We start from the raw sequence: 13,469 nt of genomic DNA on the forward strand, positions 1-13,469 counted from the left end.
AGACTTCAGGACATCAACTTCTCTGCACATCACCATCACATGTTTCTTGCACGGCAAAGAACGACAAGCTAACACRTGAATCCTCAGAACACTGCCGGTATGGTGATCAGTAGGTGAAGTCGGCGAACAAACTACGCTGGGTCGCGCTCCTGCCTCTCAAGTAGGTCGGAAGGAACAGACCACGACGAATCACAGAAGGTTCGCCCTTCGACCTTCCATTGCACTTCTCCATTCTCATCCTCTCCTTCACCTCCGAGTGCGCACATCCGCCGGGCGAGCAGAGCTGCCGGCATACCACGCTCATTTCATCTTCTTTTTCATCTTCTTCATCTTCACCAAGCAAGCCCGCACGCGCTCACGGTTCTAACACTCATTTCTTGCCAGCCTATGATATACCTGCGACTGCATATCGACTTGTGCGGAAGTGGCTGTCCTGAGGCGCCATATGCTGAAGAGAGCCGGCACAATGTTCACCCGAAATGAGAGAGGGAAGAGCAGAAAGGGCACAGATCTCGCCTGCATCTTTGTGCATGGTGGCGCAGGCTTCCATAGCCGTGAGAATGAGTTTGCCCACCTCAAGGCCTGCCAGGAGTGAGTTCAGGCGAAGGAGATGTGATCTGGACGGCCCTGCTGACCTAGTACAGCGCGTGCAAGGCCGGTATGGCTGTCATGAACAACGGCGGATCCTCTGTCGACGCAGTGGAGATAGCTATTAAAGTGCTTGAGGATCGAGAGATCACCAATGCAGGCTATGGAAGCAATCTGTGCCTGGGAGGAGTTGCCGAGTGCGATGCCGTTGTCGTGGATCACAAAGGCACGAGCGGAGCTGTTGGAGCTGTTGCGCGTGAGTGTATCCTGGTATATGAATGCGCACAAACAATACTTGGACTAACAACATCGCCAGAAATCAAAAACCCAGTGTGCTTGGCCAGGYTCGTACTCGACCATTCCACCAAGCTGCTGTCCCTTAAGCGTGTACCCGCAAACTTACTCGTCGGCCAAGGCGCCACCGACTTTGCCATCGAGCATGGCATGATTCAGGTGCCATACTCAGACCTCATCTCCCCAACCGTCAGACAGCGTTGGCGAAAATCGCGCTCCGACCTGATGAGAGCCGAACGCAGGGAACAGCAGGACGACGATGAGAAATTCGGCGTTTCCTCTTCCGCCTCTGTTCGAGAATTCATCCGGACGGTCGATAGCCATGACAAAAGCGAGCGCGAGCGCAAGGCACATGAAGACCGCATGTACGCAGAAGCTTTGGTGTACGCACAAGCTCGAGAGTGCGCAGAAGCTCTAGCGCACCGTTACGGTGCGCAGACAGCCTGCGAGTACGTGGAAGCTTTGCCGTTCGATGCGCAGACAGCGTCGCCACCACGATCCGACCGACTGGACACAAAATCGATCACCACACCAGCACGATCTAGCTCGGGACATTCTACGAAAGCTACTGACAACACTGGTAACACGACTCCTGATCGCCACCCAGACGAGGCTAGCGATCCAGATCCGCTGTCTCGACCAGAATCGCTGCGTGCTATGGTCAATCATCCATTTGCAAATGGCACGCAAGTCTCGCCACCTCCGTCTTCCACTTGCCTGCCCAACCTTGCCAGTGCTGCCATTAACGGCGGCGGACATTATCATGAGATGGATACCGGAACGGACTACTTCTACGAGAATTGTGTGCAGTMATCGCCGCCCCAGCAAGTTACTGCATCCCCGCCCGATCCCGGAATCCGAGAACTCTCGATGCGCGATGCAAATGACGTTGAGCCAAACATACTCCCTGTGAACCCTTCGGTCCACTTCGATTCCTCCACTGGAACCTACCATGTTGATCCACATCTGTCTCCAAGTTCCAGTTCGAATACCGAGCACTCAGCATATGTTATCTCTCCCCACAACCTATCAGCGACYCCCTCCGCGGAAGAGGACGTTATCACTGACACCGTGGGCGTCATTGCCATTGATATGTTTGGCAACATCGCATGTGGCGCATCTTCTGGTGGTATTAGTATGAAACATCGCGGCCGCGTTGGGCCAGCTGCTCTTGTTGGTATTGGCGCAGCGGTCATACCTACAGACGAGGACGATCCCGAAGGCAAGACTGTAGCAACTGTTACGAGCGGCACAGGAGAGCACATGACAACCACCATGGCCGCAGCTCTCTGCTCGGAACGCATATACCAAAGCCAACGCAAAGTACGTGGCCAATACAAAAGCTGCATGGAAGAAGAAGCCGTTGCGGGCTTCATCAAGACCGATTTCATGGACCATCCCTCTGTCAAGCAAAGCCAGAGTACGGGAAGCATTGGGACGATGAGCGTCAAGAAGACCAAGGATGGAATTTACTTCTTGTTTGGACACAACACAGACTCTTTCGCGTTGGCGAGTATGCATTCTGACGAAGAGCGACCGATTCTGACGATGAGTCGGAACAATGGCAACGGTGGTGTGGCACAGGGTGGACGGTATWTGAGGTACCGGAGAAAGTGAGTGGGTATCGACGTAGACTGCGATACGCCGAGTGGGAAGGGTGCTGGGGCGGGCGATGCTGCCTGCTTGTCCGATTGAATCTGAGAGACTCTCGGGACGATCTACAATGCGACGCGAACTACGAGCTTCTTGCGACCTGTGGGGAGGGAGAACGGTGGTACCCAGCCTAGCGAATGAAACTCCTTTGTGTTACAGATGGTTTAGAGCGCGTTCATGGTCTAGGATCAAGATGTGAGGTGGAATGGAAGGCGACAATGAGATTGGTACGTGTCTTTCTGAGGTTGTGAAAATTTGCTCTTCGTTCCTCCAGCTGATTTCCGCCCATGCCGATACAATCCACAAACAGCGTTTGCTCGGTCGCTACTCATTTACAGGTAACTTCACCATCCGGCGGGCAATACGTCTGCAGAGCCTTCGCTAGCTGCTTCATCCTCTCGAGCTTCGACCTGGTGGTACTTGCGCCACTTTGCAACAGTCTTGTTGAAGATCTTGCCACAAGGATGACAATCAAGCGTGTAGGACTCAGTCTCTAGACGTGTTGCGAGTTGTGAAGCAGAGAAGTGGGAATCGAACTTCATTGGTATGCTTTATTGCCTATTGAAGTACGACCCGTGGGACAATTAATAGGTCGTCTAGTACCCAAAAACTCCTTATCCCCATAGGTATCCCAAACAATTGCACTCCCAAAACGCCTGACCCTCGAGCGATTGGTGCCGAGCGCACTAGCTGCCTAGTATGCGGTCGAGCGCCGGCCCTGACCGTTCGAATTACGGCTTGGCGAGCGCTCGGCCAGTGGGAGGCGATCTGCATCGGTATTTCCCCCCGAACGAACAGATGCGTCCAAGTTGGTGGCGAAGGTTCGGACTTCAGCTTCCGTGGCACAGGTGAATCGGCCGAGGAGCTGGAGACGGCGGGCGAGAAGACCCGTCCAGCTGATAGAGTTGGCACGGCTAGCACCACCAAGAACGGTGTGGCCTGTCAGGTCGGTGGCGCGAACGCGGTAGTTGATGCGGCCCTGAGCGTCCACTCCAACGGTGACCACGAGAACTGGCGGACTGTTCGTATTACCGCCGACTGGATTGTCCATGGCAACCAGCCCGATGGCGACGCGGCGACCCGTCGGATCACCTGCCAGCACCTGGAGGCGAGCAAGCGGAATGTTGGCGGATCCGGTGTGGGCCCTCAGAGCCCTTATCATCTCATATCCAAAATCTGACCCCCCTGAAACTAGCTCGTTGAAGCAACGCATGCTACCACTCAACAATGTTTCCTTGTTGTTCAGCACTCTGTTTATGATGGGGTCGCGCAGCAGTCGCGTAGGATCTGACACGGCATACGCTGCTCTAATTGCTTCGGCTAGTTGCTCGGGAGTAATGTCGTCAGAGTCGATGGCTCTCTTGAAGCCGTCTGCCGCTAGACCGGCGAGGCCTCTGATGAAACGAGTTTCGCCGATTTCGAAAAGGTGGACGTGGAAGAGCGCCAGGCTCATTTTTCCATCTTGCGCTAGGTCATGGCATCGGACTTTGAGGGTGTAGCAGTATTCCAAGGCAGCTTCCAGTGCGAAAGGGTCGCATCCGAGAAGGGGAATTTCAGACTGGCCGGCTTCCATGAAGTTGTTAGAAAACATGCGTCGAAACGTCTCAGATCGCATGCCCAGGACCATCCGGTGACATCGCCACTTCTTTCCATCGCAGGTCATTGTCACATCGGGGAAGCTGGCTGGATTGTTGAAGCATCTGCAAAGGTTAGCATGTCTTTGATGAAGTGAAGTGACGCGCAGCATCTCGGTATCCATGGACGACTTACGAAGCAAGGCTATCCAATTGCTGCCGCTGCTCCGCCGCCTGGTTGAAGTTGGATTCTGCCATCTTGGTACGATGGTGGGAGTGATGAAGCGAAGACAGGAATTCGCGGGTCGAGGAAGAGAAGAACAACTTTTGAAGCGGAGCTAAGACGCGGGCGGTCCCATCACAACACTTGCACACGCGGTACTTGATGCGGTTGTGTTTGCAGTTGCGATGGCGTCTGAGATCGTGAACGTAGATGTTGGAGAGAGAGAGAGAGAGAGAGAGAGTCGGAGTCGAGCTGACGCATGAATAGCCGTACTCACCTATCAAGCTGAGGTCAGTTCGCGTGGATCTGCAAGGGCGTCTTCCACTTTACAGTGCTGACGAGCTGTTACATCACAGGCCAACAATCTAGAACAATATCTCTCAACTTGTAGCAATATTCCAGAGCTGCCTTAGAGCACACAGGTCACCTCATGCACATCGACAGTCCAGACATCGCCTTCTTTGGACTGACTAGAGCAAGCTGTCGCAAACTACTCGGAGCGCTTACAGAAGATCACTCTGTGGGAGAATACTTACGAGGCGACATGATACTTCTTCGACTACTTCACTTCAACTAGTCAATGGACGTATGTCTTCTTCAATCGAGAACGATGTCGGACAGAAGTGGTGAACAGAAGGACATGATCTGCGAGTCGAGATGGAGGAGAGGAAGACCAGATGGAGGAGAACAATGAAGTGGATCTTATTTCGGGTGCTTCCATCACGCAGCAGTGCCGTGAGCTAACAACATATGTGGACGTAAGTGATCAGGTAGATAGAACAGGCATTATCAACTCTGACCTCTGGAGAGATGTCTTTTGCGGTTCATTACGTTCTTATTATTGGAATACACGGGGGCAATAACTCTTTCCCATGTCATACGCCACTCTTTCATCGTTTCACTTTCAAAGCTCCTCGTTCGTTTTACGAGCACTCGGGAGATGAGCAGGTCAAGGTGAACATTTGTGCTGTCATACAAATTAAGTCCACGTCAATTCTTGTAGGAAAACACATGTTTCTTACTTCCAGCCTCCTACTGCCCCATTGAATGGACTGCGAGCCTTTGCATTGATGTCGATCTAGTTCCTAGCTGCAGCTTGTATTGAGCACCAGCTGAATGTCCCACGGTACTCACATGGCTTCGGTTCACCCCGAAGAAAACCAAACCCGTGCTCAAGTTGTGTTTGTTTGCAATGTACGAATCAGCTGGGAGGCGCCAGAGCGGCATAGTTCCGTCTCCAGAACTCCGCAATTTGGGTAGAGTTCATTTTGCAGTTCCAACAATGCAGATTGTATCGAGAAGTGGAAGGACCATCCTGTGCGGCCAAGGAGTAGATAGTACCGCCACAGCGTCTCGGACATTGGAACCACCCGCGACCGTGACCTCGAGTATGGTCCGGGACTATCGCATCGATAGGAGAACCGACAATCCCAGGCCCGGTTACCTCTACGTTGTCTCCATCCGATCTGTCGCGCTTCCGCTTGAGGTTCTTTGACAGGACTTTGGCGATGTCCGCCGCGAACTCGGGTTGGGTTTCCACAAGCTGATTGAACACGCCTTCGTTCTTCCCTTGCATGAGTTCTCCGTTGTTATCCATCATGGCCTTCGATATGGTGTCTCTCAATAACCTGTCCACGTCACTGGTGTCGCTGTAGGCATAGACCAACGCCTCTGCCATATCCACTGACAGACCTTCTGTACTCTGCTTGGCTCGAACACATCCGGCGAAGGTTTCGGCGGCAAGTGCAATCAGTCCCTTGACAAAGTACTTTTCGCCGAGAGAGAWCACCTGTACACTGAACATGGCGGTAGTGTCCTTGTCTTCCAGATCGAGTGTGTAGCAGAATCTCAACATCGCTTCGAAAGCGTCGAGGTTCTCCTCCTGGACTTCAATCGTATCTGCGCCGCCTTCTTTGAAATTCCCGGAGCATGCCTTCTGGAACCATTCCGATCGACCGCAGAGTACCAGTTTGTGGCAGTACCAAGATTTGGTGTTGCATGTGACGGTAAGGTCTGGGAATTTGGAGCGGTCATTGAAGGCACTACAAGATCGTCAATTAGGCTCCGGAAAACTCGCTGGCGACTTACGATGCGATGATGCCGCTGGAGTACTTGGCCTCTGCTGGCCGGTCAAAGTGCTTCTGTGCCATGTTTGCGGATGAGAGATTGAGCGCGCTCATTTACACACGAGCGTACAGTGTGGTTGTGGAAAGTGGAGGTAGAYGTCCACTACAAACGAAGACGCGGAAATCCGTTTCTCGAGCTTTGGAGAACGACGTGACGTAAGCGGAGTTGAAGAACAATGTGAATGGGCAGTCACGATCCGCCCGAGCGCAAGCCAGGCAATGCCTTTAGCAGGTGCGATGTCGGATGAGAATGATCTTTTAGGATGGATCGAGCAAGCTTGACGATGTCAAACACGGCCGTGTTACAGGCCTCACCAGATGTTCCATCCGACGGTGTCCATATCAGACTACACTCCGGCCAAGGCCACTTTACTCCCTACGGGCTGACGATTCAAGAGAAAAGTTCAAGAGTCGTACCAAGGGCAGGCCGCCATCCAGCACCATGGCCTTGCAAAAACCGATCAGTCGACAGGCTGTGCTGTGTAGCATCACCTGCTCCATTTTCAAGCAAAAGTTTGACCCAGGAGATCAGCTCGTCTTGTATGCCTGCAAATAATTGCCGCCTAGCGACAAGTGATGCATGGAGACTGCGGATGTGATGGAGTGGAACAGCTGAGGTTGAAGGCAATGGCCTTAGAACGGGACGGTCCGAAGGACACCAAGAGTATGAGTAATTAGCTTAACAACGGATGGCGGAAGCAAACCCTGAAAAATTGCGTGAGGAAGACTAACCCGGAGGCATCTGACATTTGCAGAGAAAAGCAGCGAAGCATTTACCCATTTCTAGATCTATTCATACATAAACATGGCTTCCGAAGCCACATTACCCATGGGCAAACCCAAGCCAAAAAGCGCTGCAAATGAATATGTTCACACCATATTCATGACCCCGGAAGAATCCGACCTAATGCGAAAAACCGTACAAACTAGAATACAAAAATGTCGAGAACAAAAAGGCCAGGCTCGCAAGCCCAGAGACCGCAAAGAAGCTGTAAGCGAAGCCACTCAAGCGGGTATAATGGCCGACATGTCTGGAGAGCCCGATCAAGGAATGTCGACAAGCAATCGAAGCGATGCTATGGTTGCTCTGGCCGTGGGAATGTCTTTTCCACCATGTACCGCCAAATTGGAGGATCTTACACCGATGAAGATCTCTGAGCTACAGATTGATACGCATCATCGTGGTCGAGTGCTCAACGTTCGTCGAGCTCAAGTTAGAGTTCGTCTCTCTGCTCCCGCAGTTCCGCTCGTAGCATATTCCTGGACAGTCGTTGAGGATGATGCAGGCGAAGTAGAGCGACTTGAAGTATACCTCCACAAGGTCAAAGGAGGTGAAGATATGCTGGAAGCGGGACCTTGGTTCAAAATCAAGGAGCCATATTTCACGATCAATGAACAGGGAGAGCCGACGATTAGAGTCCATCACCCTTCAGATTTGATACGCATGCCAGACGAACAAATGGGGAGGATCATCAGAACTCAACAGARATGCAAGGACTTGGGAAATGCAGCTCTCAAAAAGAAGGAGTTTTGGGAAGCTCATGCCTTTTATACCCAAGGTCTTGAGTCAAAGCCAAAGGAGGGTGAGCCCGACATGTCCAAAGACATCCACCGCAATCGGGCCCATGTCAACCTGATATTGAGTCGATTTGACGAAGCCAGAGCCGATGGAATAGCCGCGATCACCGGGATCGCAGACGAGAAGTACAAGCTTCTGGACAGCAAAGCCAACTTCCGAGCAGGCTCTGCAGCATACAGTCTAGGAGAATTCGTCGAAGCTCAAAAGCTCTTCCAATCAGCTCTGGAATTATCACCAGAAGACAAAGACACGGCCACATATCTGCGCAACATCGATGCTCGACTCAACGAACAGCGTTCCGGCGAATACAGCTTCAGTAAAATGCGACTCAAACTTTCCACAGCTCGTCCAAGAGTAGACGCCGGAACTTTCTCCAACAGAATCAAGACAGACAAAAGCTCACTCKGTGGAAGAGGAATGTTCGCCGCCCAAGACATCCCGACCGGAGACCTGATCCTCTGCGAGAAAGCTTTCCGCGTAGCATGGAATCACGAAAAGGACGCTTGGACAGCARTGACATTCGATGCGCGAGACGAGAAGATTCGAGCCTTCCCAGCCGGTCTCTCCAAAGTCGTAGTCCAAAAACTCCTCAACAACCCCAGCCAAATCGCCAAAGTCATGCAACTTTACAGCGATTGGCAAAGCATCGGGACCGAAACCATCATGGGAGAAGACGGTCCCGTGGTCGATACTTTTCAAATCCACGATATTGTCTGCCGAAACGCTTTCGGTCCTGGCCCAGTCGATCCCTCTCAAAACGAAGATGCGCGATACGCAAGCACTGGATTGTGGCTCATTGCCGCGACTGCGAATCATTCCTGCTTGGCGAATGCTAACAAGGAATATATCGGGGACATGCTCATCTTGCGTGCAAATCGGGATATAGTTGCAGGGGAAGAGATTACGCACAGCTATGATGAGTCCACGGACTATGATGCCCGACAAACCAAATTGGAGACCACGTGGGGGTTTCGATGCGTTTGTAAGCTTTGCGAAGCGGAGCAGGCGGATGGTGTGGATGTGCGAGGGAAGAGACGTGAGTTGGAAGGTTCTGTGGCTGCGTTTCTTGATCGGGAACATCCTTCTGGTAACTCGAAGAAGATGGTTATTATGAAGGCTGAAAGATTGGCAAAGGATATCAACGCAACGTTTGATGAGGAGAGGTATAAGGGTTTGCCGAGGAGGGCATTGTTACCGATACAGAGCTGGCTCGAGAAAGTTGTCAAAAAGTAGATTTCATGCTATCTTTAGTTGGTAGTACCTATTCATTTCATCATCATTATTAATAGACTCCCTCTCTCTGTTTCCATTCTGGTGCAGGACTCAGCTCGATCGGGCCAAACCCGGTCTGAACAGGATGACCAGCGATCAGGCTGAAGTTGTTGACCTTTGCGCCATCTGTATCCAGAGCCCACAAACTGACGGCAATGTAGTTGCTACCATGGTAGTTAAGGATTCCTTCGGGAACGGGAAAGACCGTTTGAGGGCCAATGTTGTTAATGTACTTCCCAAATTGATACCCATTGACGTAGATTTGCGAGCGGTAGCTTGAGACGGCGTTTCCTTGCGTGGTGATGTTGGCGTCCGCCGCGCTACTATTCGTGAAAGAGAAAGACAGCGGAATGTCGTATCCAATTGGCAGGTCGAGGTCGAGCGTGGTTGCGTAGAAGGCGACACCGGGTGCGGAGATACCCTCTGCTGGTCCAGCACTATCCTTCCAGGACTTCGTTGGGGCGCCAGGGAGATGATAGCCTTGTCGCTCGGCGTATAATCCACCTTCGTTGAGTGGACCGCRAGTCCGATCTTCATAGTCCTCGCCATGAAGATTGCCAGTCAGCTTCCACGTAATATCCGTCTGGCTGCGGCCAGAAAGGCTGTAGTCTGTGATGCCCCTTGGGTTCTTCATCTTACTRTCTCCAGCTTCGCCGTTCTCGTCCAGCCCTTGGTTGTCAATCAGCACAGTGATGACATGCTCTTTGCCGGCCACTGTAGTGGGAAGTGTGTAAGTCTGATTGTAGAAGATGATCACATCAGCACCATACAGAGACCCGACGAATTTGTCATCGAGCCAAATTGAGTGACCATACGCAGAACCACCCTGGGTCGCCAAGTACAATGATGATTCGTTTCCAGTGGCAGTGAAGTGGCCGCGGTAGATCAGATTGCCCGTGTGGTAGCCGTAGTCGCTGGAGTACAGTGAGGTGGGAGTGGTAAGATTTCTGGCGGTATTGTTACTATATTTGAGGTCCGCGGTCGTCCACAGSCTGTCGTCGTAGCTGGATTGAACTTCGGGCAAGCTGTCAATCACCTTCCACTGGAGCGAAGTAAGATCCGGCAGGGACACCTCCGGCTCGGAGTAATGAACAGAAGATGACACTACCCCAGTCTCAGACTGCGTGAAATCCAACGACTCTCCGTTGAATGTGAGCTTCTCCAAGCAACCGGGAGCACCTCCAATGATCTCAATGGGGGCGGTTGCATTGAGATCACCTGTGAGATGCATGCTTTGACCTACAACCTCAACAGTACGGAGGAGATAACCTGCTTTGACAATAGGTGTGGATGGGGAGAGCTTGTTGTTGGTGTAGTTTCCAGTTGTGCTGTCGTTTGGCAAGTCAATCACCCAGTAGTTGTAAGCATCCTGTCTGTCCAGGAGGTAGACAATGACATTTTCGCTGAGCTCAACGATCCTTCTGCTCGGACTACTGTTGTAGTGGATGATGGTCACGTCATCTTTACTGTCAAGTTGAACGCCATCGCCTTCGATCAGCTTAGCATCGCCGCAGTTCGAGAATGCTAGCTCGTTCGTTTCGTCCGGGCCAGAGTATAGCACCAAGACACTCTTCGAGCCATAGATCTTCCATGTGAATATCTCGACTGTGCTGTAGAGCAAGTTGGCAGACCCTCCAACATCATAGTCGGTCACAAAGATCTTCGAATCTCTTCCATGGATGGACAGGCTACCACCTAGCTGAGGAACGCTGATATCTCCTTTGCTAGTGGGCAAAGTGATGTTGTAGTTGACCGTCTCCCGAGACTGGTAAGCTCCTTGTCGTACGACGAAGAACTTGGTAACGTTGCCAAACAATGCAGTGGTCGCAATCGCCGAGTTCCCGGTGTAAGATCCGTTCGCATTACTGTTGTTCTGATAGACCGCTGTCAAGTAGGCTGGCGAGGCTTGCAAAAAGTTGGCAAGGAGCTTGGCCTGCGAATACTTCTCCTTGTTGACCTCACGGCCCTCTGCAATTACAGCGCCGTAGTCGTAGCTTGTATATCCACCCGGGTGGCCAAGATTGCCCCAGTTGGTGCCACCGTATGTCATGTAAATGTTGAAGATTGTAACGCCAAACGAGAAGTCGTTCTTGTAAAAGACACGTTGAAACTCGGGACCGATCAGATCAGAGCACTGAGCGAATCCGAGACCTCCCCACGGATCGAATGACCCGCCTTGGAATTCGATCAAAGAATAGGGGGTGCTTTTGCTCTGGTTGATGTGCAACTCGCCATAGTTGGTTGGAAGGGCTGCTGCAGGCCACGTGTATGGGTTGGCGCAATCGAATCCCAAGGGATATCCATCGTGGCCGTAGATATCGACGGTGACTTTAGAGGCCGGTGGAGGACCGGGTGCGAAATACCCGGCGGGTCGAGCGTCGTTCGAAATGAACGGCACGACGATACCATTGTCGCGAAATTGATCCTCAACACCCTTCCAATACACTGGATCTGGAAATTCGGGATCGAGCTCCTCGTCTGCCTGACTATACTCATTCTCGGGCTGGAACAGGATGACAGGTCCACCTTCCGTGATCTGAGCCTTTGCAATAATCTTGGCCATGTTGCGCGAGTAGTTCTCGCTCGCTGCGAGCCATTCAGGATCCCTCGTTCGTGGCAGAGCAGGGTTTCTCTGGATCCATCCTGGAAAGCCGCCGCCACTCACCTCTGCGTTGATCTTAAAAGTATCAGCTTCCTGCTGGAGAAGGGAACTTTTGATGTTTTGGCCGAGACTCTGTGCACCATCCATCAAGTCTGTCTGGCTTGTTGATGACTTACATATGGTCCAGGTCGTGCAAGCAGGTAAATGCCTGCAGTCTTTGCCGCTTCGAAGAACGGCTCAAGAGCGAATATGCCCTCAGCTGTGAAGTCGCCCGGTTTCCCTTCAAGTAATGCCCAATCCCAATAGACCGATACGCCTGGTTCGATATTAGGTATTTGGTTGGATGAGAAGTCCATTAAGCTTACCGTTGTAACCTAGGGCCTTGATCTTTTGGAATACATCCAGCCAAAGTGATGGGACAGGCAATCGAAATGGATGGAATTCTCCGCTGTGCACGTATGAGACTTGGTCGCTGGGCTTTCGTCTTCAGTACATTCGCACTCACGAGTAAAAGAGGATGCGCTCGCCTCGGACGAACAAGCTATGCTCGTCCCAAGTGACGAGATCTTGGAGAGGCTCTCTCTTGTATGGTTTGATTGAGAGATTTGGCTTCCCGCCGATTGTCAAAGCAGTAGCCTGAATGGCCGCCACAGACAGCAGAGCTGCGTGACAAAAACTGCGGAACAACATTGTAGGATTCGCTTTCGAGTTGGCTGGAAGAAGAGGAATGGAGACATTCGACTGTAAGGTATTTGATCAAAGACGTCGCCGTATGTTCACCCGGTCTCCGCATTGGCATTGAGCCGGACGGCTTTCCATGCGCTCAATAAGGCAGTCAACCAGGATGATCAGGCGCAAAATCGGCAATAGAAGGTCTGTGATGCAAGCATTTGCCATGCATGACGGGCGTTGCTTCTCCACGTTCTCTCCGAGTGCTTGTCGAGCTTGTCCAACATGGCGGGGCAGCTGCCGATCATTGTCGAGGAGGGAAGTGGAGGACATATCATTGTCGAGGAGGGAAGTGGAGGACATGGTCCTCCACCTTGTACCATCCTATTTATCCGTCCAACCATGTATGGCATATGACATGACTGCTCCGAGATCCTGATGTCACCGTGAATTGTGCATACCAACAGCGTGCATTCAGCAGGGATAGGTACAAAGTGGTTCGTCTTCATTGAAGGCTTAACAAGATTACCTTACCAAGGTAGATATTGATCAAATTCCATCTCCTGTATGCACGCGTCTCGTTACCCTTGTGTTCTCTCACAAGGCAGGCTGCTCCTTCTTATGATAGATGACAGAGGCTTTTGACAGGTTCGCATTTGGCGGTAGAAGATCTCCTGCTTGCAATGGCTGCGCGATCAGATCACATCTTCCTCGGCCTGCGTAGGCTCGCGACCTCCAAGAATGGCAGGCTTGCATCTGCGATCCCATTGCCCAGGCCAAGCCAGGCGGGACCGACGTCGATTGTCGCGGTGTTGTACGGAGACAGCTAAAGGAGCAGGAGCAGGTGAATGCGTCGTGTCCTATGACGCCTGCCAAGAAAAGAAACCCG

At 52.0% G+C, this 13,469-nt stretch overlaps 5 protein-coding genes; 2 read left to right on the plus strand and 3 right to left on the minus strand.

Moving 5' to 3' along the window:
- Nucleotides 1-466: 466 nt before the first annotated feature.
- Nucleotides 467-2,499, plus strand: RCC_09967 (related to asparaginase; the record flags this gene model as incomplete). XM_023775204.1 has 3 exons in its annotated part: nucleotides 467-591; nucleotides 645-844; nucleotides 905-2,499. 3 exons carry the CDS (start codon nucleotides 467-469, stop codon nucleotides 2,497-2,499), a joined length of 1,920 nt encoding a protein of 639 aa, XP_023630972.1.
- Nucleotides 2,500-3,229: 730 nt separating this feature from the next.
- Nucleotides 3,230-4,367, minus strand: RCC_09968 (uncharacterized protein; the record flags this gene model as incomplete). XM_023775205.1 has 2 exons in its annotated part: nucleotides 3,230-4,235; nucleotides 4,306-4,367. The coding sequence occupies 2 exons, from the start codon at nucleotides 4,365-4,367 to the stop codon at nucleotides 3,230-3,232; spliced, it is 1,068 nt and encodes a 355-aa protein (XP_023630973.1).
- A 1,166-nt stretch (nucleotides 4,368-5,533) lies between these two features.
- On the minus strand, nucleotides 5,534-6,482 carry RCC_09969 (uncharacterized protein; the record flags this gene model as incomplete). XM_023775206.1 has 2 exons in its annotated part: nucleotides 5,534-6,374; nucleotides 6,445-6,482. 2 exons carry the CDS (start codon nucleotides 6,480-6,482, stop codon nucleotides 5,534-5,536), a joined length of 879 nt encoding a protein of 292 aa, XP_023630974.1.
- A 781-nt stretch (nucleotides 6,483-7,263) lies between these two features.
- Nucleotides 7,264-9,270, plus strand: RCC_09970 (uncharacterized protein; the record flags this gene model as incomplete). The annotated part of the gene is made up of 1 exon (XM_023775207.1): nucleotides 7,264-9,270. The coding sequence occupies one exon, from the start codon at nucleotides 7,264-7,266 to the stop codon at nucleotides 9,268-9,270; it is 2,007 nt and encodes a 668-aa protein (XP_023630975.1).
- Nucleotides 9,271-9,319: 49 nt separating this feature from the next.
- RCC_09971 (related to Probable beta-galactosidase A) lies at nucleotides 9,320-12,601 on the minus strand (the record flags this gene model as incomplete). XM_023775208.1 has 4 exons in its annotated part: nucleotides 9,320-11,986; nucleotides 12,088-12,227; nucleotides 12,277-12,359; nucleotides 12,417-12,601. The coding sequence occupies 4 exons, from the start codon at nucleotides 12,599-12,601 to the stop codon at nucleotides 9,320-9,322; spliced, it is 3,075 nt and encodes a 1,024-aa protein (XP_023630976.1).
- Between the last annotated feature and the right edge of the window lie 868 nt (nucleotides 12,602-13,469).

This window comes from Ramularia collo-cygni (genome assembly GCF_900074925.1).
Source record: "Ramularia collo-cygni strain URUG2 genome assembly, contig: RCC_scaffold20, whole genome shotgun sequence".
In the NCBI taxonomy this organism is placed as follows: domain Eukaryota; kingdom Fungi; phylum Ascomycota; class Dothideomycetes; order Mycosphaerellales; family Mycosphaerellaceae; genus Ramularia; species Ramularia collo-cygni.